The sequence below is a fragment of the Ixodes scapularis genome, unplaced genomic scaffold (genome assembly GCF_016920785.2).
Source record: "Ixodes scapularis isolate PalLabHiFi unplaced genomic scaffold, ASM1692078v2 ptg001158l_1___fragment_3__unscaffolded, whole genome shotgun sequence".
NCBI classification, from domain to species: Eukaryota; Metazoa; Arthropoda; class Arachnida; order Ixodida; family Ixodidae; genus Ixodes; species Ixodes scapularis.
This window is the reverse complement of record NW_024610108.1, coordinates 588,557-603,232: the sequence shown is the minus strand read 5'-3', so window position 1 is coordinate 603,232 and position 14,676 is coordinate 588,557. Positions and strand designations below refer to the sequence as shown.

At 43.5% G+C, this 14,676-nt stretch overlaps 1 protein-coding gene across 2 annotated transcripts in view; it reads left to right on the top strand.

Moving 5' to 3' along the window:
* Positions 1 to 14,676, top strand: part of LOC120847052 (juvenile hormone acid O-methyltransferase-like) — a 43,906-nt gene that overhangs the window by 25,585 nt on the left and 3,645 nt on the right. The window contains exon 2 of one of the 2 annotated variants that reach the window (XM_040218988.2): positions 14,353 to 14,518. In XM_040218988.2, coding sequence (XP_040074922.1) covers positions 14,353 to 14,518 — 166 coding nt within the window. Of the gene's footprint in view, positions 1 to 14,352; positions 14,536 to 14,676 lie in introns of both variants that reach the window. The other variant, XM_040218989.2, reaches the window with a different exon arrangement.

The following is a 14,676-nucleotide window of genomic DNA, read 5'->3' as shown; positions in this document are numbered from 1 at the left end:
GATGTCGTCCCGTGGTAATTTCCGGCCCTTCGAACGCAGTAGCACTTTTTAGAGTCACATTTCCAGCGGCGCTGCGCCACACACGAACACAGGTAAACAATCAAGATGGCGGAGCGTTCCCCGCGTTGTCCACGCCGTCAGCGTGGTGTGACAGGGTGGTCAAACAACAAATCGGCCATTACGGTTGCCGGGTAGCATGAATATTGTGGGGTTTGACTTACCTTACTGCACCACGAGGTCGATCCCACTCCGTATCTGGATGTTGAGGACTGCTACGGCCGGGTTCGTCCGAAGGCTGCCGTGGGCTTGGAGGAGAGGAATCACTCCGAAAAACAGATACTGAAGAAACGGGTTTATTTGGCTTCTGTGCCACCACGCTGTGCCCGTCGGCAAAGCTAATATATAAAGGGAACGGTAATGTGTCGGCGCTGTCGTATTAGACAGATTCACCTGGAGGGTGCCCCCGCTGCCGTATTAGGCAGATTCGTGGGACAAGGTGCAAGCGCAAAAAGGAAGAGGCTCACGACGAGAGCTTCCCCCAAAACGAAAGTCCCGGCCGCCGTTTGCGGGCCGCTTATCTATCCAGCGGAAAGCGAACGCGACCGGGATAGGTAGTGTGGCTTATCCCGCAGATGGGCCGCGTCCACAATCATTTCCGAAGGGTGCGGCGGAGGCACATTCACCCAATTTAACTTGGGCCCAGACGGAAGAAAGAATGTTGAGCGTTTTTCGAACGTCCCTTGGCATGCCAGTTACGGGCGACTCTATTGTTCCGGCTCATCGTCTCGGAAGATTCTATCACGAAAAATGCCGACCTATAATTATAAAATTTTCGTCATTTAAACTGCGGGACCAGATCCTGATGGCAAGACAAGCATTAAAAACGCACCGTATTACGGTTAGCGAAGACTTTTCGCTTGCTACGCGTAATGCGAGAAGAAGACTGTTAGAATTTGGTAAATCTAACGGAGGAACGTTTAAGCTTAGCCGCAACAAGCTGCACATTAACAACCGGTGTTACGCTTTCAACTCGACAAATGGCGAAGTCTACAAGCTAGGTCCTTCTAGTTTGCCTATTGTTTCTCCCGCACAGCCGACAATTCCCCAGACACAGTCATCTCTTACTCAAGATTCCGCTGAGGCGCGCTCGCCAACGTAGGATTTGTCGAGGGGTAGAGCTAGGCTGTCACAGTTTTCCGACGTCTCTGTTTTGTTTACTAAAATAAGGAGTGTAATAAAAAAACGTGATGAATTGTGTTCCATCATTGATACTACCGATGCTGATGTTGTTGTTCTAACCGAAACATGGCTTTCTGGGAGGATACGGAACCGTGAACTGTTTGATGGTTCAAAAAAGTTCAATGTGTATCGGAACGATAGACAGGACAGGTGTGGCGGTGGCGTCCTGATTGCAATTGCTGACCATATTAAATCTTTTTCATTAAACATTGCGTGCGATATAGAACTAACCTGGGTCGGCCTTGTTTTGAACCATAAGAAGTGGATCATGGGAGTATGTTATCGGCCACCCCCATCTTCGTCGTCATTTGTTGAGACTTTGCATAACGCCATTAACAGAATTGTGATGCGGTATCCCAGCGCACCCATCTTCCTTCTGGGTGACTTCAATTTTCCCGCTATATCATGGTCAGATGACGTTTATTGTATGAATGCACACACTACAGAGTGTAATTCGTTCATTAACTTGTGTCTCGATTTTAACCTGTCGCAATTAGTTCTTCATCCCACCAGAGTGTCTCCGACGACAGCAAGTGTTTTAGATCTAATATTGGCTACTCACCCTGAACATGCAAGTGACATAACGTATCTTCCAGGGATCAGTGATCACTCTATGTTACATTTTCATTTCAAAACGTCGGTATCTAGGCCGACTGACCAACGAAAGAAAATACGCGATTACAGTAGAGCGAATTTTGATCAGATCAACAATGATCTTGCGGTTTTCTTTGACCAGTATTTGACAGACTTTTTGGGGTGCTCTGTTGACGAAAACTGGAATTTGTATAAAGATAAGGTAACGTCCCTTATCAACAAATACGTGCCGCTCCGAAATATACTTGAGAATAATCAGTCACCTTGGTTCACGAAAGCTCTGAAGAGACTGTCAAATAAAAAAAAAGCGCTTGTACCGTGCGGCCAAGTTTTCCCAGTGTGAGCGTCGCTGGGCCGCATATCACAATTCTGTAGAAGTGTACAAAAAAGCGATTAAAGGCGCTAAATCTCACTTTTTCACACATAGTCTTCCAGACATGTTGGTAAATAACCCCATTAAATTTTGGAATACTGTTAACAAAAAGGACCGTTTTTCAATTTCTCTTACAACTTCTAGTGGTGACAGCGTGCCCAGTGACGAATGTGCTAATGTCTTAAATAGTATATTTATGGAATCTTTCTCCGATATTCGCAACATAACTTACCCTTCGATGAGCTGTTCCTGTTATCTGCCAATGGATTCTATCTTTGTTGATCCTGCTGGTATTGCAAAAATTATAGATGAACTGAAGTTATCATCCTCATCAGGAGTGGACGGAATTAATTCCAAGTTTTTAAAAAACACTAAACTATACTCATCTCTTATTCTCTCAAAATTGTTTGAATAGTCGCTGCAAGATGGTATTTTACCTTCTGATTTGGCGAGTGGGGAAGGTGGTTCCAATTCCGAAAGGTGGCGATGAGTATTCCCCTAACAATTATCCTCCCATTTCATTATCCAGCATACCATGTAAACTTCTGGAACACGTTATCTTTTCCCAACTCGTACATTTCCTAGAGTCGAATAATTTTTTCACCTAAGCACAGCACGGATTTCGTAAATCATTATCTTGTGATACTCAGCTCCTATCCTTCACTCATGACATTCATTCTATTCTTGACCGAGGCTCCCAGGTGGACTGCATTTTCTTAGATTTCGCCAAGGCATTCGATAAGGTGTGTCACGAGCTATTGCTGTTAAAACTTTCAAAACTTAACATTGACCCTAACGTTCTCGCATGGATTCGGTCTTTTCTAAATAACCGTTCACAATTTGTAACAATTAACAACGAAAATTCTCCTCCTGTGTCTGTGAATTCTGGAGTTCCTCTAGGGTCGGTTTTAGGCCCACTACTATTTTTAATCTATATTAACGATCTTCCCATTAATGTGTCTTCATCCGTTTGTCTCTTTGCCGATGACTGTGTAATTTACCGTGAAATCTGTCACGATTCTGACCTGTCTACACTTCAGTCTGATATTAACTCTGTCTCTCGTTGGTGTGAATTAGGGCTAATGAAACTAAACACTAGTAAATGTAAACAGATGAGAGTGTCCCGCAAGCCTAACAACAGTCCCTGTTACCACCTAGATGGCAACCTCTTGGAGCAAGTGGCAACGTACAAGTACCTTGGTGTTCACTTAACAAATAACCTTTCATGGAAACCCCACATTCAGTATGTTACTACCCGTGCTAACTGCATGTTGGGCTACTTAAAACGCAACTTTTCATTGGCACCTATTTCACTAAAATTGATGCTCTACAAAACATTAATCAGGCCTAAATTAGAATATGCAGCCTCCATCTGGGATCCCGGTCACGATACTCTAATCACTGCATTGGAATCCATTCAGAATAGGTCAGCCCGTTTCATTCTTTCCAACTACCATCGTACTGCTAGTGTCACATCAATGAAAAATAGTTTATGTTTACCACTTCTCTCCTTGCGACGTAAAATTTCACGCCTATGTCTATTTCATAAAATGTATTTTCATAACCCTCTCCTACGCAATCGGATGGTTACTCCCCCCTTTTACATTTCATCCCGTCTTGACCATCAGCATAAAGTTGGAGTTTCAAGTTCGTTTACCACAACATTTCAATCTTCGTTTTTACCTCGCACAGCCGAGGAATGGAACCACCTCCCCGGTTTGATTGCTACTATAACTGATACTAACTTGCTTAGAAATTCCATCACTAGCTATTTTAGCAGTGACCCATGACCTTTTATTATTATTATTCTTTGTTTGTTGTATATTTAATATTGTTGACTTGAGTGAATGATACCTGTGTCTGTGATTAGATGTACATACGCAAATCGAGGGACTCCTAGGGCCCGTCGCGTGCAATTACAAACTACGGTTTCCAGCTTATGTGTTTGGGTACAAGTTAGTTTAATATATGGGAGGTGACACATGACTCTTGTGTAGACGAGCGCCTCGATGGCCTTGCGGAGCTCATGCTCCCTGAGGTCTCGACTTTGTCTCCTAAGGCGCCTGGGTATGTTGTGCATCTGGTTAATTTGGTGTATGATGCGTCCAATTCATGCATTGGTTTTCCCATTCTATTAGAGATGAAAGCCGAAAACTTTAACGGTTTGCTTTCGTGGGATGTGTCTGCCATCTATGTGGAGGTGCATGAGGTCTTTATATGTTTCGGTTTTCTTGCCTGTATTATTGGTAAAAACGACATACTCGGATATGTCGGGTGAGCAGGTGAGGAGTATAGTCTGAACGTACTGGTTGTATGGTATTGAGGCCTGCCCGTATGGTCTGTTCCTGTTCCGCCGTTCAGCTTGTATATCTCCAGATGGCTATGTCCTTTGCCTATAAATTGTGTTGTGGGTCGGGGATGGTTGCAATAGCGTGCGTTGGGTATCTTAGGGCCAAATTAAAAAAAAGAATGGGAGAGAGCATGGCTTTTTGAGGCACACCCACGGTGAGTGTATATTTTTGGGAAATGTAGCCTACTGATGAAAACAATTTGTCATTAATCTGACTGGGGGACCGGTCGACCCGTGTGAATTTAACGGGTCGACCGCTTACCATATCAAACGGGTACCATATCAAACGCGGTAGCCGTTCGATATGGTACCCGTTTGATACGGGCGCCCTTTCGACATGGCACGTGACCACACATTTGAACGTGCCCTTTGAATATTCAGCCAAATATTTCGTTCGCCCTTCATGGGCACCGTCTGAAAGGTTGGATATTTAAAACCTATTCAATACGTCCTAAACCTGATTAATATATTTAAACAGAGCGAAATCCTGCAAAAATGCGTACTCGCACAATTGTTTGCAATAAGGCAGGAAAAAATATATTGTTTTAAACTCCCAGAACCGGTTCCGTAGACACGTACCAACGGGCAAGCGATATGCGAAATGTGAAGAGGTTCTACTAAGCTTTTTTACAGCTCAGAAAACTGCAAGGCGAACAAGAACCCAGGTACTTCTAGGCTGTAGTGTCTATCTTCCCGGCAGCCGGAAAAATATTTCCCCTAAATTCTACCGGCTAACGTCGGTCAATGGCGGTGGCAGTCAGTTCGTTGAACGACGTTACGTCGACAGATCGTTTCATTGACACGCTATTTCATCGACAGATTGTTTTAGACAGCTATGATTAGCTTCTTTTTGGTAGCAAGTGATTCCAGGCTGCCGCCGGAAATCTCATGTATCGTGGGTCAGGTGGGTTAACATTTTACAACGTGGCGTCACAGAGTGTCGCCGCGAAGCTGCGTGAACGGGTCGCATTTGTCTTGTTGGGTAATGCTGGGTTGCGTGAAGACCTCATAACCTGCGAGCGAGTCTCTTCAGACTGAAGGCAGCGCAGTTTGGCCCTCATTTTTCAGCTTCGTCTTCTCCCTAATACTTCCCGCCGCCGGGTACAGGGCAGGTCCACCGGCCTTGGTGTCTTCAGTTGCGAGGTGCGTGACAAGGTTTTACGCGGAAAACATGCACAATGTCACGTGACTTCGTGCGGCTATCTCTAGATGGTGCTACTGGTTCCAATTCGTAGCTCTCAGTAGAGAGATGGCGGAGTAAGCGAAAAGGGCCAGCGTGTTTTTGGAAAAGTGTTTCACATTTACCAGGCCTACGGAGTGGAGTGGCGAGAATAACTTCGTCCCCGACGTTGTAGGAGGCTGCGCCACGAGTCTGTGCGAAACGAAGCTGTTGTTGCTTCTGGCATCATAGTGTTTGAAAACGCGTGAGCTGTCGAGCATGCTCCGCGCGGCAGATGTCCTCTGAAGCACACGACGTGTAAGGTTCATAGATGGAGGGTAAAATCGTCTCAAGAGTGGTAAGAGCGTAACGGGCAAACAGCGAGTAATACCGCGAGAAGCCTGTCGTTGATCGACGCTCGGTGTTGTAAGGGAAGGTCACACGTGGAACTATAGGAGTTGTGGGGTTCTCTATGAAAGTTCCACTACTAATAATCGCCGCCCGATCGGTAAGCACTCCGTCCGTCACCCAGGGAGTGACATAACGCCACGAGAAGACAGAAAATGGGTTTAGTGTACCTCCCGGTTGCCCGTCGTCTAGAGCCTCCAGTCCAGGCACGCCGACCCTTGTTGTCGCCCGTCGATCAGAGCTTACAGTCGGAGTCCGTGTCCAGGCCTGGGAATCGGCCCTTCCCACGCCAGCACTGCGTAGGCTGGCTGTCCCGGGCTATCAATGCCCGAGTCTCGCTGCGGAACTACCCTGGGATCGTCGTAGCCCAGGTCATATGGCCAGGGCTCGCCGTTTCCACCGGTCTTGCTCGAGACCTCGCTGGTGGACCGCTTCGGGGTTCGCCATGGGCCGCGCCAGGCAGCTTGGCTTCGACGTTCCTTGTCAGACTCCAGCCTCGCTCAGCACACACTGTCTCGCGCCAGCTCGTCTTCTCCGCCGGCCGCAAATTCACGTGCTTTCTGCCTCGTCTTTTACCCTCGGCTCCCACAGGGTCCAGTTCGTATGGTTTTCTGCGACATTCATTGACATAATCTCTGGTAAAGTCTGGTTGAGGTGTTCCGTTAGTCGATTGTTGTCGAGATGATAAGCTCTGCTCAATTTATGAATTGTATTATCCAGACGCAAAAGTTCATCGAGGAGCTTAACCAAAAAAGAAATGCCCCGACCGCTTATTATGACCGGGGGTGCACCGTGCAGGAGGAGAATGTTCCGCAAAAACAAATTTCCAACTTCTTTGGCTGTGGCGGCTGCAACCCAGACCATTTCGACGTATCTGGTGAAATAGTCTACGTTGACAATTATGAACCGGTTATTGTTTGTAGACAAAAAAAAAAAAAAAAGAATATGCCAAGAAAATCGATTTATAGACATTAGTGACAGGTGCGAATGTACCTGTTGATGGTGCGGTACATGCCGTTCAAGAAGTGATTTGAACGCACGTGGATGTATGCCTTTACGAAACCAAGATATCCGTCGGTATAGGTGATTGTGGTGCGCATAAACAAAATCTTTTTGGAGGTTCCAAAAAAAAAAAAAAATCTGAGGACATTTAAGCATTTGTTTAATGACTTGTTAATGCGAAAGCATGAATGTCGTTCTCCCGCTCACCAAGTTTGTCTGCGGCGTAGTAGCGCGGACTGCCGTGTGTCGCCGGTGGACGGCTGAGCGCACACTTTCGTGAAGTGCCCGCGCCCCGCTGAGGCTCGGCCGTGCGGCTACTGCTGAGTTTGCCCGGACCGGCTCTGGCTTTGCCTCTACCGCTCCCTCCTCTTACTTGTGGCGGGGACGCTGCTTGCGCTATACGCCGCCATGAAAAAGGCTGCTCTGCTGTTTTCTTCTTTCTTTTTTTAATTACGCCGCACGAGGGCTAATGGGAGTGGAGCCTCATTCCTCGATGGCGCGCGCCTGCAAATGGTAGCATAATCCATCAGAAATCGTCTTCACTTGGGAAAGGAGGTTTTAGGTGCCGTTTGGCCAAAGTTCGGCGTGGTTTCAAAGCTGATGACATCGGTTCGCTCCATGGTGCAGTTAAAGCTTTCGCATTAAAACGAGCACCCAGGGCCGCTCATGTGGCTTATAGTTCCGTCTATAGAGCACACCGTCATGAAGCGTAAGCAGACGACCGCGCTAATGAGTGTGCCGCGTGAGAGATCCAGGAAGCCCCATCAAGCATCGCATTGCTAGCCGAATATTCCGATCGGACGCTTGAGCCGCTGCGATGTCGACGTTGTTAATCAGAGCGATGGAAGAATTGTGGTCACTTGGAGTGGGATCTGAAATGTCACTGGCAGAGGACAACGGGACAGCGCACCGGCACCAAGGCTACACCTTTCCGACTAGAAAACATCGCTAAAGTAGTCCGGAGTTTTAGCGACCAGCGTCCAAAGCGGCGAGGTGGTTATTTAAAACCGGCAAGCCAGCATAGGGCGTGGTGGTCTGTAACAACTTTTAAGGGGGTGCTATAAATATAAGGTTTGAATCTCGATATAACCCAAATGAGTGATAGACATTCACCCTCTGAAGTACAGCAATTTCTCTCTAACTTACCTAGAGCTCAACTAGCTTATTTAATGACGCGTGGGTGTCTATTTACGTTTCGTGCCAGAACGGCCCCGATGCCATGTCTACTAGTATCCGATCGGACTTCCGTATCAACGACAGGTACGAAGGGGCATGTATTAGGACGCAAATGAGTGCACGTTCAAGGTTTAGGAAATGGTTTCGTCTTGGAGGGTCTCCATTGGAATGTAGTGTTATTTTGAAGCAGCTCGTTTAGTGGTCTGGCGAGATCCGAGAATCGAGGGATTAATTTCCGGAAGTATGTGGAGAGTCCATGGAAAGCCCGGATGTCTCTTGTGGTTCTGAAAATGGGGAAGTCAGCGACCACTTGGACTTTGTTGGGGTCTGGGTGGATGCCTTCTGAGCTGGCTTGGTGAGCCAAAACTTGAATTTCCCGAGCACCATACGTGCATTTTTTTTTAGTTCAGCTGCAAATTAGTGGAGGATCTGTATCGCTCCGCTAATTCCCTCCTTTTTCAAATTCGTATTTTTCCTTATATATATGTATATCTGTGTGCCTGACTTTGGCCAAAACGTTGACTGACTAAATGATTTAAAACACAAACAACGCCTTTCAAGTTCTACTTCATTACTTCATATTCTTCGGCATCTTGCGCTCTATTTTATTGGTGTGAGTGGATTCAAGAAAAGGTTCCACAGTGCTTTCAAGGAAGCTACCCAGAATTGCTGTTTACACGTGAACTACCCGTAACTAGGTCCATCAATTTCCTCGACCTCAGACTGGAATTCAAAGAGGTACAGGTATGTTGGAAGTACGAGCCAAGGTAAACGAAAATACTTCTGCCATTTGCATCTAGATATTTCAAAACTATTAAACAAAGTGTTGCCAACACCACTCCTTCATAGGCCTTAAACAAATATTCTCACCACAATATTGGGAAAGTCTTGAAAATAAAATTCCCCGCCTACTTAATTCTGTGTATCCGATTGATCTCCTGGCTTGTCTGTGTAAAAAGATCTGCTCAAAAATGGAGCACAGAACAACAAAACTAAACAAAAAATAACATTAAAATTCCGTATTCATTGCATAGCCGACAATTAAAAATAACCATGAGACAGGACATCAAAATCGTGTGATCTGCTCTAAACTAGGCGTATTATATATGCCTCAAAGTAAACTGCAATACCAACCCAAAGGAAATGTGCAACATTTCTCACAAGACATAATATGCTCCGTGTGTCACTAAGATTATAACATTCCCCTATCATGCAGCAAATGTTAGATCGGGAAGATTGACAGGCTCGTAAATCATAGGACAAGACAGCCCGCAGCATCTTTCAAGGGAAATGCAACAGGTCATCTGCCCGCTGATTGTCCTATCTATTATACATTGCAGCTTTAAACAGTACCTCTATCCTCGCAAGAAATAAAAGCACTTATGCCCAACAGATGCTTGAAACTATGGTCATCCAAGAAAACGAAGCAACATGAGGCAGCGTGCCTTCCATCAAGCTAAGCACAAAAGTAAAACAATATTGGCGGTGTTTTAGGTCCCGCTGAAATGCGGGTAATATTAAACTAAATTGCATGCAGAGCTCTTAGAGAGAAAAAGATGTAGATAGTCGAGGCACACGGAGGGGAAGAGGCATTAAACCACAGTTGGTATTTCAGAAATATTTGTGTATTTTTTTTAATCTCTGTACTTTCACGGAAATATTTGTATTTTTTTCAATCTTAGTACTTTCACGGATTCCCATTTTAAGTCCAAGCTGGCCATATCCTAGCATCACACAACAATTAGCTCAACTCAAGCTTATTCCTAAAAACATTTCGACTGAATAGGAGTTCTAGGTTGTTTTACCTGTTTTCTAAATCTGAATGTTCCAAATTTGTGTTATACACCGACTGGAAACTCCGTGGAGTCGTGTTTTGTCCGCCACCAAGGACTCCGTTATTAACGCCGCTGATCATATCACGCTTGAAAACTACACTTCGGCACAAACTTGAGCTCAACTTACTCGTATTGCACGCAGTTTTATCATGGCGTGCGACGCAATTCTGTCCAAATCCTGTTTGCAAGCTCATTTCAGCAGCCCTGTGAGGGGGCAAAGCTGACATGGGCAGATTCACGTCGAGATGCTTTTTTTTTTTTGAAAAAGCAAGATCATTTTTTGATATATCGTGTGTTTTTGCCGACAATCGCAACTAGACTTCATCAAATATACGAACTGCTGCTATTAATAAAACTGGACACAAACTACTTGGAATGTAAAAAAATGGCTGCAGATACCACTATTGTGGGTTATCTATGATTTGCGATAGCATTCGTCATGTTTACCACCTTTTGTTATGGGGCCCGCTAAATTTAGCGGGGAACCTGAATTTGTGTTTATGTCCCATGATATCAGTCCACGGGACCTCAATTTTCCCGCCAAATTCTGCAAGGAAACTGAATTGGTGCATGGTTCATGACGTCAATCTTCCCGCAAAATTTAGCGGGTACACTGAATTGGTGCATAGGTTGCGACGTCAATTTTCACCGCTCAATTTAGCGGGGAAACTGAATTGATGCATAGGTCACTTGACGTCGAATGTTCCGCTACATTTTGTGGTCAAAAGGCTGACGCGCACGTGGAAAAATTTTTTTCGCGTTGTGCGATTTTTTTGTAGGAGTTTGATTCTGTTGGTTTCAAATTTACGATAACAAAAGCGGGACATTGAAGACCTGCAACGTGCATCATTTCAGACAAAAATATAAAAGATTCGACCTTTGGGGCGTGAGTGCCCCTTGAAAAATGCTCTCGCATTAAAAGCTCGAGCAGAGGGCTGTAAGGATCGATTTAACGCAAAGACTGCCAGTCTCAGATCGTCTTATGTTTTTAACAACGTAGATAGGGACATAGTTGAAAACCCTGAGAAAAGACGGGAAAAAAAACACGGTCGTTTAACCAGCTCGCTTTCACTATTTAAGTTCTCATTAAAATTGAGACGTGATGAAAAAAAAAGCAACAGCATATATTTATATTTATTACGGCTTTTTGAGAAACCGCACAACTTTGACGGGTTTTTAAGTTTTGGTTTGTAATCGGAGCGCTTCTCGACACCGACGGCAGCGCACTCCGTGGAGAAATAGTGCAACCAACCTCTGCTGCGCTGTCCTCGCGCAACGCAGCAGAGGCTGGCTGCACTATTTCTCTACGGGGCGCCGTGCCGTCCGTTCCGAGAAACGCTCCGATTGCAAAGCGAAACTTAAAAATCATTCGAAGTTGCGCGGTTTCTCAGAAAGCCATAAAATACCGCGCGTTCTTTCTACCATTCTGCAATTGTTGATTTAAAGTTCTTCAATGATCCTCAGCAAGATTCTCATTGATACCATGCCCTTAAACTTAATATTTCAAAAATTAATAACGCAAACTTTTTTGACATCTTAATTATCCCGAAATTTAATAATTTTTTTTAAATGGGCCCCTGGCCTCGGACCGAAACGAGCCTTTTTTGGTGCGATTCGTAGTTTTCGCAATATCGAATTTCTTCACCTTTCGTGAAACACACTGTATATATATACTATCAGGGATGGGCAGTATTTCAAATACAAGTATTTGAAATACGTATTTCAAATACTTTGTGTATTTTGCATTTGTATTTAGTTACAAATTGGGTAATGTATTTTACGTGTGTATTTAAATACTAAAACGTGGGTATTTCAAATACAATTGTAATTAAATACAATTTTGTGGGCAAAAATACATGCCTAAAATATATTGCCACGACTCATTTTGCTCATCCTAAGACGTGTCCAGAGCAGGATGAAAACTACGTTCTGCACCGAGTGCAGTGTCTCTCAATCACGCACAAGTGTTTAGTGACTTTGTGATTACGGTGCTAGTCCAGGGCAAGAATAGTGACGAAATCGACGTTCACTGGCAGACTGGCTAAATAAGTGCCTGTGAGAACTTGTGATGCTTTCCAGCCTGATTTCCATCCATATTTTTTCCTGGAACGTTCTAAATGCGCGGATCGTCCAGATTTTCGTAACTGATGCGAGTTCGAACAATAAAAAATTCTCTGGCTAGTGCTACGGTTCTTGGTCGTCTCGGTTCTTTGTTGGTCTATACCTAAATGTAATCGACAAGAAAAGCTGCTTGAAGCTCTGTACTTTTTTCACCTATTACGTCCAAGCTGATTACATTTTTTGTGATTATATTTCTATTACGTTACTACAGCCTCGCACACTAACTCCCGAGTGTGCGATGCAAAATTAAAATGAGATATCCAGAAACCCGTTGCAGGTGCCCTGAAGTCGCTGACGCAAATTTTGAGGAATGTATTTGGAAAAGTATTTGGAGGAGACCAAATACATTTGGTTGTATTTGTATCTTGTATTTAAATGCTTTTTTTGGAAATGTAATTAGATTTGTAAATAAATACATTTTTGACGAAGTATTTTGTATTTGTATTTCAATACATATTTGCATGTATTTTGCCCATCCCTGTATACTATAAACTAACTAGAGAAAAAATATGCAGCCGAACTTAAATGTCCTAACTAAAATGTCCTACCCCAACAGACGCATACAAAAAAAAAGGCATGCGTAGCTTGTGGCGTTGAAACAGCGGAGCAATGGCAGACAAGTGTGCCTACGGGGGGCGTGTAGCACACTCTCCTCGCTCTCCCCTTTCTACTAACCACTTTCCGTTGTCCCTTCACATCCCAAACACTTCCATCTCCCTGCCCTTAGCATTTAGAGGCCAAAAAAACTTGCAGAAGAGCCAACGCTCGAAAATACCCCTCTGCCGCTTCAGGTGCATGCATCTATGCCTCAACACTTCTAGAGAAAGCAGAGCAAAATGGGGAAGTTTGATTATGCCCACAAAAAGCTAACATATTTTAAAACAATCGGAAAACTAATAAACAATTACAAATTGTACTTTTAATAAAGAAACTTCATATTATTGTTGTATAAAAATTTACGAAATTTACCATGTAATATAAATTATTCCCTGAAAATAAATTAAGTTAAAGTGGTTCAAATCAATAGGACATATAGAGGCCTACATGCGTATTGTATATACTAAGCAAAAGGCATGATAAATTGTAAGAAAGAAGGGAAAAACTATGTCACCAGAAGGTTTTAGATTCGAGGTTTGACTTTTTTTATCTCTGTCTTCAAAGACGCCAAAGCAGTTTAATTTCTAGGATGAAAGGCTATGCATCATACATTTATATGAGAGATAATTGGGAGTGTTCTTGTTTTCACGTACTTATGACAACCGACAGAACTGGGTACGAAAATCGAGCAGCCTAAATGCTGTATTTTGTTTTTGTTTCTGCACTTGAAAACTTTCGTAGAAAAACCTTCTTTTGGTGTAAACAAAAGTTCAAATGTGTTTTTTTTTCTTGCGGAAATAGGGTATAATTTATAATCCAGGATGCAAATCAAAATACCCACCTAAGCAAGCCTATTCGATTTCAAATGAAACCGGCCTACTATTACAATAAAGTCGTTTAATTAACAACGTCAAATTGATCACATCCGTCTCATTCTAAAACATTTTATTTTTATTTTATTTTATTTTTCGTTTGTGTTCTGACCTATGTGGAGTAAAACATTGCTTTTATATTTTTCCTTTCTTTACGTTTTGATTTTGTTGTAGTAGAAAGCTTCGTAACTGACCAACGAAGTGTGAGGTCGTAATAAAGGTCAAGGTTAAAATTTTTTTCGAAGAGCACTTCATTTTCTTGTGTTTAGTTCTATTTAAAGTCTTCTTGCGGAGGGTTTACTTGTAAAAATAAAAACAAACGTACATAGGAAGCATCAATCGGTAGACAGACAGCAAACGACAGAATGTTATCGGGATTATATTTGCGGAAAAGGTTCGATTTAAATTAGAGTAAATCTTGTCATATTTGAATAACGACTAAAATCATGATTTATATCATGATTTAAGTAATATTGATTTGTATTCTCCACTCTGCTGCTAACCGACGTTTGAATTCGAATGTAAAATTGTTTGCGAGTTTTAAGATGTGACCGATATTCACTCAGATAGAAATCATATATCGGTATGTGCATCAACATAACCGTTTAATTTCATTTCATGTGCAGGACCCAAGGGATACTTTTGCAGACACCTGGTGTGGCGAGCCGCCTCCGAGTTTGTCCGCTCTCGAGGGAACTGTGAGAAGTCTAGTGGAGGACGCCGGGATGTCGACGATCGCTTGCGAGGTCTACCCAACAAGAAGCTACTTCCGCAACGATGACGATCTACTCGGTAACAAATAATTTGAAGTAACTAAGCAAATACTTTTGTTCGTAAAAACAAAAATTAGGAAGACGTTTACAAATCTCTGTAATGTGAAATTAAAGCGCAGCTCTTGAGGTATTTTGATTTTGCGATGTACCGTGCTAAAACATTTGAGGTAGAAATAC